General features: G+C 41.4%; 1 protein-coding gene across 1 annotated transcript in view; it reads left to right on the top strand.

Moving 5' to 3' along the window:
- The window catches only part of AGBL1 (AGBL carboxypeptidase 1), a gene marked incomplete at both ends in the record, with an annotated part of 284,060 nt that overhangs the window by 67,073 nt on the left and 200,248 nt on the right, over positions 1-16,739 (top strand). The window contains 7 exons of the mRNA XM_084267781.1: positions 515-631; positions 1,644-2,239; positions 4,252-4,335; positions 5,178-5,264; positions 5,628-5,776; positions 8,665-8,752; positions 16,505-16,646. Coding sequence (XP_084123907.1) covers positions 515-631; positions 1,644-2,239; positions 4,252-4,335; positions 5,178-5,264; positions 5,628-5,776; positions 8,665-8,752; positions 16,505-16,646 — 1,263 coding nt within the window. The remainder of the gene's footprint in view (positions 1-514; positions 632-1,643; positions 2,240-4,251; positions 4,336-5,177; positions 5,265-5,627; positions 5,777-8,664; positions 8,753-16,504; positions 16,647-16,739) is intronic.

Raw genomic sequence — 16,739 nt, 5'->3', positions numbered from 1 at the left:
AATTTTGCCTTTGATATGCTTTGAGAATTTTCTTGTTAAATATACATTTGTTTGATTATTGCTTCTTTGAATCAGAATATTGCCAATTATATCTTGAGGATCTGTGCCTGCTGGTTTACACAACATAAGCCAGGGCATAGGTGATATGCCCAGAAATAACTAGTAGTTCGTGTCTCATTTTGAAACCCTCTAAGCTGAGATACTTTTAAAAAGGTTCAAGTTTCAGTCTTGATTTATTTTTTTTTAAATCATCTTTTCATGGTATCTCTACTTAAGTACACCAATACCAATACATCAAATTCCACTTTTTCACTATGTCATCTTTCCTATTGTACTTCTATTTTCCATTCCATAAAATGACTTTAACAGCCTTTATGAGCATGGGAAGGAGAGTAATAGGACTCATTAAATGAGTATATTGTTAGAAACCAAAGGTATTATGCAGAATATTACTTTAACAGTCATCTTGTGGGGTATGTTTAATATATGTGCTTTTCTAATTCTGCTTTTGTAGGATTGTGACTTGGAGACAGATGTGAACAAATTAAGGTCAAGGCCAGCGCTTGACCGGCCAGAGGAAGAACTTCAACAATATGAAGCATTGTGTCCAGAACTTTCTTATAATTTTCAGGTACTGTCATAGTATGGCTTCCTTTATTTCTGAATATTTAAGAATTTATTAGACTCCTTGAAAGGGACCACTGACAAGGGATAACTAGACAAGGCTATTGCAAAAAGAAAGCTAGATGTCTTATAAGAGTGGAGAAATCAAGACTAAGACTTTTTTGCTGCAGTTTATTGGTGTGAATCAAGAATGATAGAAAGGGAGTGATGATGTTTGATGCACATTTGACTGGGTATGGATTAAATAAGCACTATTGAATCAATTGCCACATGAGAAATCTGTCAGATAATAATTTGAATCTTTGCTGGCAATTTCAATGGCAATATCAAGATCAGAATGAGATGTGGAAAATAAATACTGTCATCTAGTGTTTTGAAGGAAGTGATGGAGAAGATTGCACTGCCACTGAGTGAAATGCATGGTTCAAATCGTTCTATTGCAGCTTGGGACGAGAAATGAAGAGGAGTATTGCACTCATTATAAGTCTTGGAGTTTGGGAGAACTGAAAGCTGTGATTCAAATATAAATCTGGAAAGGACCACTGGCTTAACATATCTCCTGCAGACAAAACGTTGTGATGTTTATTGTGACCATAAGTAGACAAACGGGATTAATTTATACACTTTCATGAAGGCAGGGGTGGAGTTTTGCATGACAGATTGGCCTCCTTTAGACAGCTGTAACATTTACATTCTTAAAAAAAAAAGAAAAGAAAAAAACCCTTGCAAATTATCTTCCCTAATTTGTTAGAAATATCAGCTTTGGTTGGAGATGACTCACCCAGATGACTCAGTCTGATCCTTTTAGTTTCTGAGGACTACTGTTGAAACATCTTTATGGATAAAGAAATTCTGGCAGGTGGTCCATCAACTGATTTTTCTTTGGTTGTCTTATTGGATGAGTACAGTTTGGGGAGATTTGTAAATATTTTCTCTTCTTTTCTTGAAAGGTTTCCTCTGGAAGGAGGCACAATCTGTCTTTAGTTTCTTTTAATTTCTTCTGGTTTTTAAATTTAAAGGAGCTTGAATCAGAATCTGAGGAAGAGAAAAGCTTGGAGGACAGGACAGAGAATTCTCCCTCTGCTCCCTCTCATTTCATTCCAAGTGCTACTTCTGCGAAACATTCAAGTTACAGATGGAGAATCCAAAATGTCACAGAGATGGGGCCAGATCCAGGGGAAAAGGATTTCGAAGTCCCACTGCAGACAAAGGAGGAGAAATGCAGAAGAGATCAGATTGATGAAAAGAGAGACATTGCAGAAGCAGCCCAAGATGCAGACTCTGGTGAAGAAGATGATCCACCCTGGAGTCACACACTTACTTTGCATCCTCTCCCAAAAGATGCTGCTTGGTACAAAAAAATGGCTTACCCTGAACGTGAGGCCTCAATCAGTCCTGGTCCCGGAGGGAGCCTGGAGAGCTTTGACGTAGTGACAGATCTTCTGGAGAAACACCAAGGGGATATCCCATTCCACAGCCCTCGCTTCTACATAGCTAGGGCCAACTGTGTTAAGTCCATACCAGGCTACAAAGACTTGGCATTCCCTGATTTCTGGGGTCACCAGCCTCCTCCTTACAGCAAGCCCATGTTGGAGCGCAAGTATGGGGTTCAAAGGTGATTGTGCTTTTCTACAACTACCACAATGAGAGCTCTTGGGTTCAAAAAGGCTTTATGTATGTTTTGACTATCATATTTCTAAATGTTTTAGGAAGTTATAGAATGAATTTTGGGCTGTCCAGTGATTGGTCGTAAGGAGGTAGGCCAAACAGCAGGATCATTTGATTTAGGGTTTGCTCCTGAGGAAAGGAAAATTGTATCTGCCTGGATTACAATCAGCAGGCTTATTTCCTCTCTCTGACATGGACTTTCTGTGTGTCAGTGGATGATTGTGAACTGTTTGAGTTGCTTTTGTGGATTGTCTGAGTTGCTTTCTTTGTCTTATAGGTGACAGGGTAGTGGCAGCCTTGGAGTGAGATTTTAATGGCTTCTGTAAATCCATAAAGACTCCTCTGTCTCATATTCAAAATTGTTATTGATTAAATATTGATAAAGATATCAATATACCTACATGTGCTGAGGAGCTCTAAGCTGGTCAAAGCTCTGATGTAGATTTACTCATAGCTTTTCCTTAAAGTAGATAGACCAAAGCCTAGAAGTTGTTGTGAATCTGTGACCTTGTTAGAAGACAAATGAGAACAAGTTCATTTTGGAGATGGAGAAGACTCTGTGCCCTTTCAGGACACGGTTTTGCCTTCAGTCTTTCTCTTAATCCAGCCACCTTTAGCGTGCGCAACCATGGGTCACATCTGGCTTTTTAAGGGAAAATCCCTTCTGTCCTCCTGGAGCTGTGTGCCTGTGTCAGGTTGTTCTTGGGAATCAACCTGTCATGTCCTTCTACTGCTGTGTCCCTTCTTGCCATGCCTCTTGCTCTCTGTCTGCTCCATGGGGTCCTCCAGAAGCCACTTCTCCTTCCATAGCATGTGCTTCTGTTTCTGGGATGTATCTCATGAGCTAGAGAGCTTCACCAGGGGCAAGATAAGTAAGCTGCTCTCCTTCCCTGCTGCCCAGCCTACTAGGAGAAGACAGCATATATGACATGCAACATGCAGAAAGAAATAATCAGATCTCCCCTATGGCACGCTGCTAGAGGCTGCTGATTTTTTTCTTATGTTACTTTAGGAGTTCAGATGAAGGGAAAGCTGTGTTTTGAAGCTGTGCTGGGAGAGGAAGCTCTTCTTACAACTACCATTTCATCTGTTCCATGTGTAACTGTGTGCAATGACTTTACATTTCTTCTCAGTGGTGTAGAAAGTTACTTGCAGATACCAGCAAGCCTGGATTCTGTGCTAAACATTAAAGTTAATCAACACTAATCAAATAGTATTTGTGAAGACCACCGATTGCTGACCTCCCGAGAGATAACGATTGCTTCTGCAGCAAATATAAAAGCTAAAAATCTTATTTGGAGGCAAAATCACTCTACCGTCTTCTCCTTGCACTGTTGCTCTAGAAGATTTGCTTTTATGACTATAATAACGTGTAAACATACAACTAAAATGGGAATAATCATATCATGCTTCAGGGCATAACATGATTGCTGCAAAGGTCAGGAAGACAATCTGGTGTTCCATATTTGATCATCTTTAGGGATCAGAAGACTTCAGTTTTATAATGAGTAGAAATTAGCTTGATTTAAAGTCGAGATTTGCTACAAGACAGACTAGTAGGTTTATAAGTTATGGCAGATATTTCCTCACAGGGCAAGACTGGCCATTTGGGAGGATGACATTGACTGGGAAGAACTGGGGATAAATCAAATATGACAGAATACTGTAGAGAATAACAAATTTTACAAAATCATTCACGTAACCCCAAAGGCTTGTTCCTATTACTATTTGTAACAGGAAAGCAGGAGCTTTCTTGTGGTAATAAATAAATAAATAAATAAATATTCACACACACAAATGACGTTCACCTGGAGTTAGCACATGGAAATCCTCTTTCTTACCAGTCCTTCAAAATAATTTCCTAAGCCTCTTCACATTTCTACTAAAAGATTACCCTATACCAAGATTTCTCACAGTGTTTGTTACAACTTTTAATGTATTTACTTTTATTTTTCCTAGAGAGAAAGTACTCGAAGATGTTCGCCGCTTAATCCAGCCAGGTGATGTGATAGGCAGAACTGTTTTTGATTTAGACAAGCCAAGGTGGGTAACTTAAATCAAGTACTGTAACCAGGGCCATTTCCAGTGCTGGGATAGGTAGCAAGCTCAGTATAAATGTTCAGCTCTGATAAAGGTATAGAAGAAATATCCTAGGAGGTAAAGGCCCAATGGGAAAAAATATTCAGTAGGAGTAAATTCCTTATATTTGGCTTTGGGGCAGGTGTCACAGGCTGTAGATGTGTCCCGAAAGGTGTGGCAGTTATAAAATGCTTCTGAAAACCTGAATTCAGCCTCGTGAACTGTTAAGTGCTCAGCTATGGCCAGCAATTGTGGTCTTTGAGAAGATGTAAAATGTGGCAGTTGAGAGAGTCCCAAATATGAAGAAATTGCATTAAGAGGAGGAATGAGTGACTTGGGCAACCTTTTTTTTGAGAGGAAAAAAAAAAAAGGTGAAGGACGGTTGAAAGTAGGAGAGAGCTATGAAGCTGTTCAAGATGAATTTAAGGGCTTCTGTCTTTAGGACAAGGAAACTATAGATGAGGAAAGAGTGAATGTATAGTAATTGTCTAAAGATATCTTGTACAATTAACAAGCTAATGAGAGTAACTCAGTGTGTGAAGTAACAAAGAAAGCAAATGTGAGCACGGACAAAGGGAGGGGTGTTGGCAAGGGAAAAGGAAGTGTGGTTTGGAATCACTGAGCAATAGTAGAGAAGAATGCTGCATTGAATAGGATGTGTATGGATTTGCTTACCTCTTGCTACTTCTCAAAGTGCTGCTTATGAAAAAAAGAAATTAAAACCTATTTTAGTATACTAAAGGTGCTGGGGAATGCTTGTCTTTGAACCAACCTGTTATAGGTATCCTTGCTTTGATCTACTGCAGTCATTCAAGCCCAGCTGCTCCAGGCTGTCTGACATTCCTCTCCAAGTTTGAATCGGGAAACCTCCGCAAAGCCATCCAAGTGCGTGAGTAAGTACACCTGAGGTGGCTGTATCCCAACCTGCCTCTGCTGTGATCACAGTGTGAAATGGTGGAGTGCTCCTAGGTTTGGAAAGGGTTGGTCAGGGAAGCAGGTTATACCACACAGAGCTTATCATGCCTTCCAGTACCTAGATGTCATGAAAATAATGAGTGAGAGAAGAAGGAACTCAAAGTGTTTTGTCATGACTAACACAGTGACAGTATTTAGTGCTGTGTTTGGACACTGTTTGATGGTGTTCTTCAACTCTCACAGGATATTAATGAGTTTGTGTAGCCTGTTATCTTCAGCAGGTTCTGTGGCAGACTGTTTGGGTGTTGTTGACCACCACTTTTTCTGATCTTCCTTTACAGGTTTGAGTATGACTTAATTATGAATGCAGATGTGAACAGCAACCAGCATCACCAATGGTTCTACTTTGCAGTCCAGGACATGAAAGTAGAAGTTCCCTATCGTTTCAACATTATCAACTGTGAGAAGTTTAATAGCCAATTTAATTACGGTATGAGTCTGGTGAATTGGGGTATTCTTTTATTCACTAGAGTATCTTTTTGATGCCATAAAGGTTTTGAACTTTCCATGTGTATAAGTATAAGGGAGATTGTAAGTTTAGTCTTAGCTGCCCTGAAATCCATTGGAAGAGTTATTTTAGATTTGTCAAAGGGCCTTTCTCTAGCCTCAGGAGGACTGATGAGTCAGCTGAATATTGAGACCTGGTTGAGGATTTGTTGGGGAAAAAATGTCATTGTTCTGTGTTCAGAGATCAGAATGGAGGAAGAATGGCACTGGGGTTGGGAGAGGGGGGGAAAAAACCTGATCTGTTGGAATTGAATGAGCAGCATAGGACCGGAAAGTGCTTCTAAGATTTAAATAAATGTAGATAATCCTCAAACAAATATTCATGATTCTTTGGGCTTATCCACAAATTCATCTTTGCCTTCAGACCTGCTGAGAATTCTGCTGATATTAATGATAAAAGAAAAATTTCTGTTCCTTGCTGTCCTTGAGCTCCTATCGTAGTCTGTGGTTCAGGAGGAAGGCAGCATTACTCAGAAACAGGCAGGGCAAATCCCAGCTTTCAATGCCCATTTTAGAAGAGAAATTATTTCTTCTGTATGAAGACCGTGGGTTGAATTCTTAGCTTGCATAGGCTGGCTGTTGGGGTTTTTTTTATTTGTTTCCATGGAGCTGTGTTAATTTACACCAGCTCAAGACCTGACTCAGAATGTTTAATAAGCCCCTAATATCAGACTTTGCATTCCTCTGGAGCCCTGTGGATGTAGTCTTCGATATCACCAGGAGAACTCTCTCAGGATCAATATACCTAAACCAAATAGCACAGGGAGCTGGAATGACTTGTCACTTGTATTTGTGAAACTGGCTGGATGAGTGGCATAATGAATTATAAGGCATTTGCCCTTTAACCCTAAAGGCTGGAGTTCAAGTATCCATATAGATTCCAAATGAAAATTAATATTATTTTTTTTTGGCCATCTTATTCTGCTTCCCTGAATTACCAAACAATTCAGTGTTAACGTGTCTAGAAGCACCCTCAAAATTAAGTATGCTGAGGTCCTACTGTAAACCCCAACACAACCTCTGACACAGCCACAGTATATTCATAGCTTCAGATTCTGGCCATTATTGATGGCCAGTTGCTTGTTATCTGCTAGTTTGGCTGTTGTCAGCGTTTATAATCTCATTTTGTGCACCTGAAATTGTACATGACTCACATGTTCAAGCGTGCAATGACAAATATATTTGGAATAAAAATGTGAAAATACCATCCGGTGTAAGAAGGCTAAGCCATGGCTTGCTTCTGCACGGCTTGTACACAGGATGGCTGTAAAAGCAATTCTTCTGTGGGTTTCTTCTGCTGCTCTGAGAAGGCAGTAAAGCTCTCACTTGTCTGGCTTGGCTGAGCGAGGCTTGTTACCCCTTCCAGCACATGCATAATATTTACACAGAGTGCTGGTAAGAGATGCTGTTTATTTGCTACATTTCCCCCTGCACTTTACTGGGCTAATGCCCACGCCACAATACTAAAAGCTTCCAGTTGTGATGTAGTGCCCAAGTGCCAGGGGTGGCTGTATTTTACAGCTCCTGGTTGCTGATCCGTTTTGATTTTCCTTTTTGCTTTTGGCTAGATGGCACTGTGCAGTTTTCAAATTGGCAAACAGTATTATTTCATTAAATAGCAGTGACTAGGAGCAGAACAAGTCAGAAGGTGCAGCCTCCACCTCTATCCTACCCACTTTTCCATCAGAGTGCTCTACCGTGGGAAATAAGGAGATGACTTGTGTTTGTTTTCTAAAACTGAACACTTCTGTAGGAAAAGTGGAAAGATAAAGTGAGTATTTTATTATCCTTTTTTTAAAATGAAATGAGATGGCAGACCAATACCAACCATTGCTTGCAGGCAGTTTAGTGTGTGTGTGTGTCCCCTTTGGACTCACAGGGAAGGCAGGACCTGGAATTTGGGATGTTGGGAGCACTACAAACCTTTCTTAAATGTGCCTTCATGTAAGTGCTGCCAGCATCATTGCCCAGCTCAGTGGTGGTTGTGCTGGATCCACCACAGCTGGATGGCACCTCCCTGAGGTGGAGGCCACCCCTGCAGCCGCAGCTACCAGTGCCTCACTAGGGACACCCTGTGTGCATCTCTGTGGGCAGGATCCTTACTGCACCTGTAAAAGAGTGGGCAGGTGTGTAGAGTAAAGGACTTTGGTACAAAAGCTGTCTGTGCTTGTGCTGGCTTCATGGAGCTGTATACACAGCTCTGAACAGAGACAGTCTCACACCTTGAGACATGGAATGGTAATGTTTTGGAGGTCAGGAAGAACTCGTCTTCTGGTATAATACAATACAAAGATGGATGCTATCATCAGCAGCATTTATGAGACACCAGTATTATTTAGGTCTAATGACAAGTTTAAAACCTGCTTCTAGTTTTGCTTGCTGCTTTCTGCGGGTATGGTACTGGATGTACTGCGGATCTCTAATTCTGTGGTAGGATTAAGGTTTCAATAATGATGCACCCAAGCATAAAATATTGGACTAATCAAATCTTGTTGATACCTTGACTTCTATTCTTTTCTTTTCCTTCTGCTGTTTGTAAACAGAGTGGCTTGAAGCCCTCCTTTGCAAAGGCCAGTAGGATAATTTGTTTTCTAATGAACTCCATTCAGCTCACTTCTTTTGGAGGTGCTTTTTGTACAGACATGGCTATACCTGAACAAAGAATGGGGCTTTGGAAAATACTTTGCATAAACTATCTGCAGATAGAGTGCAGACAAAATAATGATACTTCTTGCTTAGCCTTTTCTTCCCCACCACTGTTTCTTCCAGTCAGGGAGGTCATGTCACTTGAAACTGTCTTGTTTTATGTAGGCATGCAGCCGGTCATGTATTCAGTGAAGGAAGCGCTCCTGGGCAGGCCTCGCTGGCTACGGGCAGGCCATGATATCTGCTACTACAAGTAAGTGCATTTTTGGTGAATAATTTGTGGCTTCCTTTCCCCTCTGTTCCCCTCCTGTTAACCGTATTGATGTTGTTAACCTCTGACCACCAGTGCAACCTGTTTCGAGTGTCTCTAAATTGGTGTTAGTCCAATGTGTTATGTGCTTCCAGCTTTGGAACACAGTGACAAGTGAGATCTCTGTATTGCATGCCTGAGGAGAACCAGGGAATGGTCCAAGGAGGAAGGAGGCGGAAAGGGAATGGAGGATGCTCAAACCTTGATGATGCAGCCAGGAATACAAGGAAGTTCAACCCACAAATGTAGGGTAGTTGACATTTTTTCCTGTCTAGGAAGAAATGAGCTGGATGTAATAACTTTTTGTTTTGTACACACTGACTTTTCTGAAAGAGAAGCTGTACATACACACCCCCACCCCTCTGTGCATATACGTATGTGCACACTGTGTACAGCTACATACTTAGGTAGAAATAGTCGTTTGCAAATACATATTTATTTGTGAATCTATCTCTGTACCTTACTATTTCTACCAGCTTCCCTTTTCTAAAACGCTGGAACCCAACTCCTGGGAGACAAACCAAACAATGGACCGTGCTTGTTGGCACCGTGGCACAGTTTATAGTCCTTGTCCTGATAGCAGAACCAGTAAGGATTAGCCTTACTCAGTCATACAGGAGCTTTTCTCTTTCACCTGGGGCCAGGCAACGGTGGCATAAAGGAGTCCTGACATGCTCAGTGCTGATATTTATGCAAGTTCCCTGTCTCGGACTGTTTCAGCCGTGTGGCAGCACCTCAGAAGCAAAACACTAGATCAGTCTCATCTTTAACTTGTATCTTAACTGAAACTTGACTCATGAAAGAAACATTCTCACATATCTCATTTTCAGGCAGAAAACTGATGCCCGATTTATTCTGGTTTTTGCAGTCCAAGGGCACAAGTGCAGAGCTTGGGGTTTCAGTAGGTTCAATGAACCCTGCTTTGCTTTCTCAAGGCTTCCAAAATATTACCCACAACATGTATTAATCTTTTTAAAGATGATAATGGAAGTGTTTTCAGGACTGGAATAACTGGTAGGTTTTGGATCAGTAAATCTGTGCAGAGTTGAAGGCCAGAACAGAACAAGTAGGTGTGAGTAAATGTTACTTAGTTGAGTGCCTGTGGGTGGGATCATAGAATGCTTTGGGTTAGAAGGGACCTCAAAGATCATTTAGTTCCAATCCCCCTGCCATGGGCAAGGACACCCTAACTAGACCAGGTTGCCCAGTGTTTGAGAATGATGTAGCCTGGCCTGGTAAAAGCAAGGAGAGGAGCCCTGCAGTGGAGAAGAAAAAGAGGTCATATGTTGAGGGAGAAGTGGTAGAGCATTATGGGTGAAGTTGGTATACTTTGTCGTGTTAACGACTGTGCTACCATGTCATGACAGGTAGGCCATAAAAAACCATTTTATGGTGTTAACCATAACGCTTTTATGGTGTTAACGCACGGTTAACACCATAAAATAGTGGGGGTTTTATATCCTACCTGTCATGACATGGTAGCTGGTGCTGAGAATGTCTGAGTGATAAATTTTTTTCCTTCTTTTATTTATGTTCTTCTGATTATTTGTTTCCATCATGACTCCTATTTGTTAATCTACATCACCAAAATGCCCCAGTGTCTAAGGACTCTATGGGTACTGCGTTAGGCACTGTTTAAACAAAGCAAAAGACTGGTTCTTGCCCTAATACCTCAGTTGAAGCACAGGACTGTAGATGGGCAGTGAAATAGGAAACAAAAAGGTGTTAATGCAATCAGCAATGATGACAATTCTCATGGTGAGTAGTGCTCTCAGGACAGAGCTGAACTTTTCTGAAGTTCTAAACAGTACTCAGTGAATTTATGTGATGATTTTAGAAACTGAAGTAAAATGGGGATTCTCCTTATGAGAAATTATGCTTGTTGTAGTTCACAATTTTATTGTTAGGTTGAGTGGTGGCTATGGTCACAAGAGATGGCGATAAGGCAGTAAACCCAAACAATGACAATGGGCTGCCTTCCAGAAGTAGCAGAGCCTCAAACTTGTGTCAATAGGAAAAAATTCCAAGTTGTGCCTTGTGCCAAATGTCTGTTGTAATCTTTGCTTTTGTTGGGGGGGTTGAAGGCTCAGATTATCCTCTTTCAACCTGGCATCCTGCCTGTAGCAATTTCAGTAGCTATTTTATTTAGTTCCAAGTACTCTTCACTAACCTTTTCTACCTCAAGAGCTAACATTCTGTGGTGCAGTGGCATCCCTTGGCATGCCTGTAACCTGGCTTCTGTGAGTATGGGCTTGTGGCTGGGCAAACCTTACGTGCTGATTACCATAGCCGTGGCTTTTCATGTCATTAACAAGGCAGTTAGTGTGCAGTGATTAAACAGCATCTGACTTCCAAAATTAAACCATGATTGTACAATTAAGTTTGTAATCAGATTCTTGTTGAGAATTTGAGAGGCTGGAGTTTTATTGATTTGGAATATTCCATGTTTTCTAACTGTACATCGAATTATATGTCAACATATTAATCTAGGATAACCACTTGCTGTCTTTACAGTATATTCCAGGTTTATACGTGTTCTTGTGTATATGTGAGAAAATTAATTTGTGTGTATGTACATTCACCTCTAACTCTACTCTTTTTGCTTCAGTGATTATAGAAGAGATTCCCAGTCATGAGAGGTGGGAAGGGCTGTGAAGAAATCATGTTTGGGGTTGCTCAGACTCTGGCTCAGAATAGGAGACGGGACTTCTATAATGATGTCACGATGCTTCTGTTTTGGGGAAAGAGCTCACTTCACTTCCATTCACCCTGGTCATGGGTGTCCTGGGGTGGGCCTGTAAGTTTTTTAAGGGAACTTCATCTAATTACTTCTTGGGAAAAGCAAGGTATACTTACAAAAATGAAGAGGACCTCAGATGCTCTTAATTGCAACCTCTGAGCTGAAGGACAGTGGGAGGAAAGGCACATTTACAAGATGTCTGGGTGAGACACGTTGGCTGATCTTTGCTGACATTCATCTTCACTGAAGATGGGGTAGTTCACTCATAAAGATGAATGTTGTGGCACAGCTCTGTCATAGCGTACCTTTCCCATGTGTCTCACAAGAGTTTTGATGTTAAAGAGAATATTAGCAGTGCTCTTGTCAAAAGGAAGCTGAGTGACACTTCTGCTTTGTTTTATTGTCTCTCCGTGAAGTGACAGGATACACCCATGATAAACAGAGTTGCAGCTACTATAAGATCATTTAATTCACCTGCTGCCTTGGCAGCTTTTATGTGCTGAATTATATTCCTTTCTGGCAAATTATTTAAGGAACAATGACAGCATGCTGAATTGGTGACGATGTGTTTGTTCCTTTGGTTTTATGGCTTATTCTAAGCATATTATCTAACCTCCAGCTTTTCTAGACAAAAGTCAGTTCACAGATAGTAACGAGGTATGTGGAGTGTTTTGATCTTAGATCACCACTAAAAACTTGGCTGTTTGGTGAGCATAACAGTGTCAGAACTCAGTTTTCTCTTTTCTCTTCAGCATCTTTATAATCACATTAGATGAAATCATCACTATAGCATTATCAGGCCACCTCTCGGTTCTAATGATATCTACAGGAGAGAACTGAGACACCAGTCTCAGTCTGAGAGCACCTGACCTTTACAATATGACTGACGGCCTTAATAACAAGATGGCTGTGGGAGTATTCTGTTTCAACTGGGATTCTGCCTGCAATCTTGGTAATAAAGATGCCTTAACATGGATTTGGCCTGTGAAAAAGAAGTTGTGTTGTGCATTTTCCAGTTTATAATGTGGCAGACCTTGAAATAACAGCCATACCCCGTGATTTGTTCAATACTGTGTTTTTTTCTTTCTACTGGTATGAACCAGGCTTTTACTAAAGCGTGCTGCACCTGGCAGCCACACTTAGAGATGTAAAAAGGTCAGGGTATGTAAAACCAGGACACCAGATCTCCAGGTGGTAGAAGGATTTTGGACACAGGGAATGCATCAGTGGATGAGAAGTACTGAAGAGTTTACTTTCCATTTGGACTCTGTTTTGAAATGGCCTGGAAATCTAGGATATTGATATTTTCTTTGGTCACTTTAGTCTAAGTTGATATAATGCTATATTTCATCACCTACCAGTGCTTTTTTTAATACGCAAAAGGCTGCAGACAGAAAGCCCAAAGACAGGATGACCAAGAGATGTTGTTCTTGTGTCACTTGATGATTTACAAGGCACAATCCAGCTCCTTTGCTGATCTCCCTGCATCTTTGGCTAAGTGGCCTCACCTGTCTGGGTCTCAGTTTCCTTATCTATAAAGAGGCTGGAAAATTAGAGTTATTTACCTGCCACCCAAAGGGTGGGAATAAATAAATAGGCAGCAAGTTTTAATTAGATAATACTAATAAAGCTCAAAAAACTATTGCGCAGAGTGATATGTGGTATTACAATTATTATTAATTAACATTACAGCTATGCTAGAGATATACTACCTGTACATTATTTCTGAAGAAAACAGCAAGGAGAATGATTTCACTGTTACAAAGTGACTGAAAGGCACAGTAGATACAGCCTGCATGCTGATTAACCCCCCCACACACATACTTCGGTCTCTTATTTTCTTTCCAGTAATCAGCATATTTGTTTCTAGAGAGCACATGAGACTTTGAACGGTTTTTGAAAGAGAACACAAATAAGGTAGTGAAGACCAGATGTTGCTAGGGTCCTTTTTTGCATCCTTCTGCCTTGCTTGTTAATTTGGGTTTCATGCTGGTATCGTAGAGTGGTGTGATTAAAAGGGTTGGGGAAGAGAAACTATCAGCCTGGTGGAGGAACAAGGAGGCAATAGAGCCATTTTGGGGTGACAGCAATAAAAGGAGAGGGAGGCAAGGATGAAAGAGCTGTTTTTCTTGTTTTCAAGTTTCTTTTTAAAAGATTCAGAGCTGCTGCTTTGTATGATGGATTGTGAGGAGACCAGATTATATTCAGTAGGAATACACGAGCATTTATGCTGCTCTACACGCAGGTGGGTTTTCTTTTTAATGCATGAGTGAAGAGCATTGAATCCTCACAAAGAGCATTGAATCCTCACAAAGCCACCTGTGAACGTCCTGTTACTACTGGAGAGTTTGCTGCAGATTGAGGCAGGTGTCAAGAAGTGATTCAGAAGGCTGGAAACATCGGTTCTGGGCAGGCAGTTTGCTGGAACTGCAGAGATACTCAAAATGGAACGTGGTGCTAAGCAGTGCAGTGAGAGCACCGGGCGTCAGTACCCTCCGGATCATGCGATGCGCGTGCTGTCAGGAGTAAGGACCATTGACTACCAGCGTAGCATCAAGGTCAGGGGTGTCTGGTGGTGCAAAACATCTGGGTTAAGTGGCATTTTAAACAGGATAGGTAGTTTTGCCTGCACAATTACAGACTATATAGAGAGAAGCCTTTACTGGACCATTAAGGACAGGCGGGAATACTTTCCCCAATTTGTATGTAAGATATTTAGGCAGTATCTGCCTACAAAGACCTGCTCCCTCCCACACCTCTGACTAGGAATGTGAATTTGGAGGGGAGGACTTGGAAGATCTCAGCACTCTGTGACAGTTCTTTGTGAATAAGGTCATCTAACAATCCAAGTGACACTGAATATAATAGAGGCTATGGAGATGAGTACTTTCTTTATGCACTGTACAAGAAATGGTTCGTAATTATCCTTCACTGTCAAAATTAACAGGAACTAGATTAAATGTCATTGTCCTGACTTTAAAAAGAAAAAAAAAAAACCCACTGAAATCCTGGATCCACTGAAATACATATATAATAGCTACATAGATGTTCCTATATTTGTGGGTTCACTAGTTTGCTTTTTTCCTCTGAGCTTTTGTCTGATATTAAGGTGGTTTATTTGCAAAAGAAGTGTTGGGGTGAAGGGTTCAGCTGAGAATAAAAATATAGGCTTTCCAGTTTGCCACTGTGACTGTGTTCCTCCACTATCTATTGATCCAGTCAGTATTGCTCACCCCACATATTTCTAACTATTAAATTCAGGTGAAAACCCAGCAGCATTGTATTGTGTCATCTTTATGAAAAAGAGCTGATTATTTTGGAGAATTTGACAAGAATAATTATCTTTTCTCTCCACCCTTTTGAATAAAAATGAACAGTGGCAAAATAAACTAGTATTGTAAAATTCAGGAGCTGAAATTGCATCTTTTGGATGCCTCTTCTATTTTGCATTTTAATGCAACATTGATGATAACATTTGTCAAAGAAACCTCACAGTCCTTCAGAATCAGAAGGTTCGGCAACAGCATAATTGGTGCAATGTGGGAAAAATATTGTTTGAAATGTATTTATGGATGCGATTTGCTCTGAGGCTTCTCCCTAAAGTGCATGAATTGTCTCTTCATCTCTGCTGAAAACTTTCTTAGTCAGCGTAAAGTAATTTCTTTATCAGAGTAGTAGACCTGGATGACCCTGACCAGCTGCCCCCAGGGTCTCCACCCATGCCCGTGGGCTCAAGAACTCCAGTTAAGCTCTGTCCTGGACACTCAGTCCCAGTCCAAGCTCTTGTACTGGAGGGTCCAGCTCAGTCACTGCTGTCTGTGCTTTGCTGTGTACTCTGGTCATCTGGATCCTGACCCGTGGATAGGTCTCCTGGCTTGGCCCAGACACACCTCATCACTGCAAACCTATCTGATGGTTGGGGTGCATGGTTGAAACTATATTTATCCCCCAGCCTTAGGCATAACCTGCTTAGGTACTGTGGGAGGGGACCCTGCCTGGCAAGGCCCCTGCTCGCTGGCTTCCACATTGAGCTCAGCTCCCCATCTTTTAGGGAGCAACTGGTCCTTGATGCTCCCTGATGGGGAAAGGCTCAGGTCTACTGAAAGGAGGGATCCAAAAGAGGATTTTTTAGGTAGCCTTTGATGATGTGTGAAACGTTTTTATGTATGTCCTTTGTTTGGGTTTTTTTTTTTTTTACTCCTGGAATATCCATTTTCTTCCTGTGGCAGAACTCAGTGGTTGGTTTTCATAGGGTATTGATATCTTCTAAATCTCTAGGCTGTCACAGGATATTTTCACATGGTACTATACAGGGCTGCGAATAGGTACCTGCACCTCTGAGCAAGACAATTTGGACATCAGAAGTACTACAGCAGAGTTAGCTGAATGCATGAGTTTAAATACATCTGGAGTGTGCTATATGAACTACTATTAGCTGGCTGCAGCTTCACAAAATGAAACAAACTGTTGTTTTCCAGTGAGAGTGCTCCCATCCATCAGCAGCACGTGAGTAGCCGTGACTGGCTGTGCCCAGGCTGCCACACACAGTTCTGCCTCTTAACTCCTTACTGCTCTCCATACTGCTTGAATCCCAAGACACCCTGGAATCTGGTGTACAGTCTTGTTCAATGGTACCTACTGTCGTGATCCTGTTTGCATCTGTCTAATGGAGCCATGATTTCTTGATTTCTCTAACCTTCCTTCTTCCATGCAGCCTGTTGTTGTGTTACTGTGTTATATTGTTCATTGCTGGGATTGGATTGCCTGTACTTGGATGGGGCCTTACCAGTCCTGGTACAATGACTAGTTGAGTTCGGAGCCCATCTACAGCATGAGATGAAACCTTATTCAGGGTGGACACTTCTCTGAATGGTTAGTTCTCTCAGGGCTGATCCAAGTGTGCATCTAGAAGTGAAAACATCTACTTTCCCCCACTCCCCTCTCTCTTCTTCCAGAAACCACTACCACTGCAGTGCAGCTGCAAGAGGCATGAGAGGAAGATGCTACTACACGTTCACCTTCAGCATCAAGTTCCCTCACAAAGATGATGTCTGCTATCTGGCTTACCATTACCCCTACACTTACTCGACAATGATGGTAATATTGACATGTCCACCTAGATAAGCTAATGGACCTGACAGGTTACAGCTGCTGGGATATGTGTACATTTTGTGATAGCTTAGAGGACCA

Source organism: Gallinula chloropus, assembly GCF_964237585.1.
Source record: "Gallinula chloropus genome assembly, chromosome: 9".
Classification (NCBI taxonomy): domain Eukaryota; kingdom Metazoa; phylum Chordata; class Aves; order Gruiformes; family Rallidae; genus Gallinula; species Gallinula chloropus.
The sequence above is the reverse complement of the archived record's forward strand: the minus strand, read 5'-3'. Positions and strand labels throughout refer to the sequence as shown.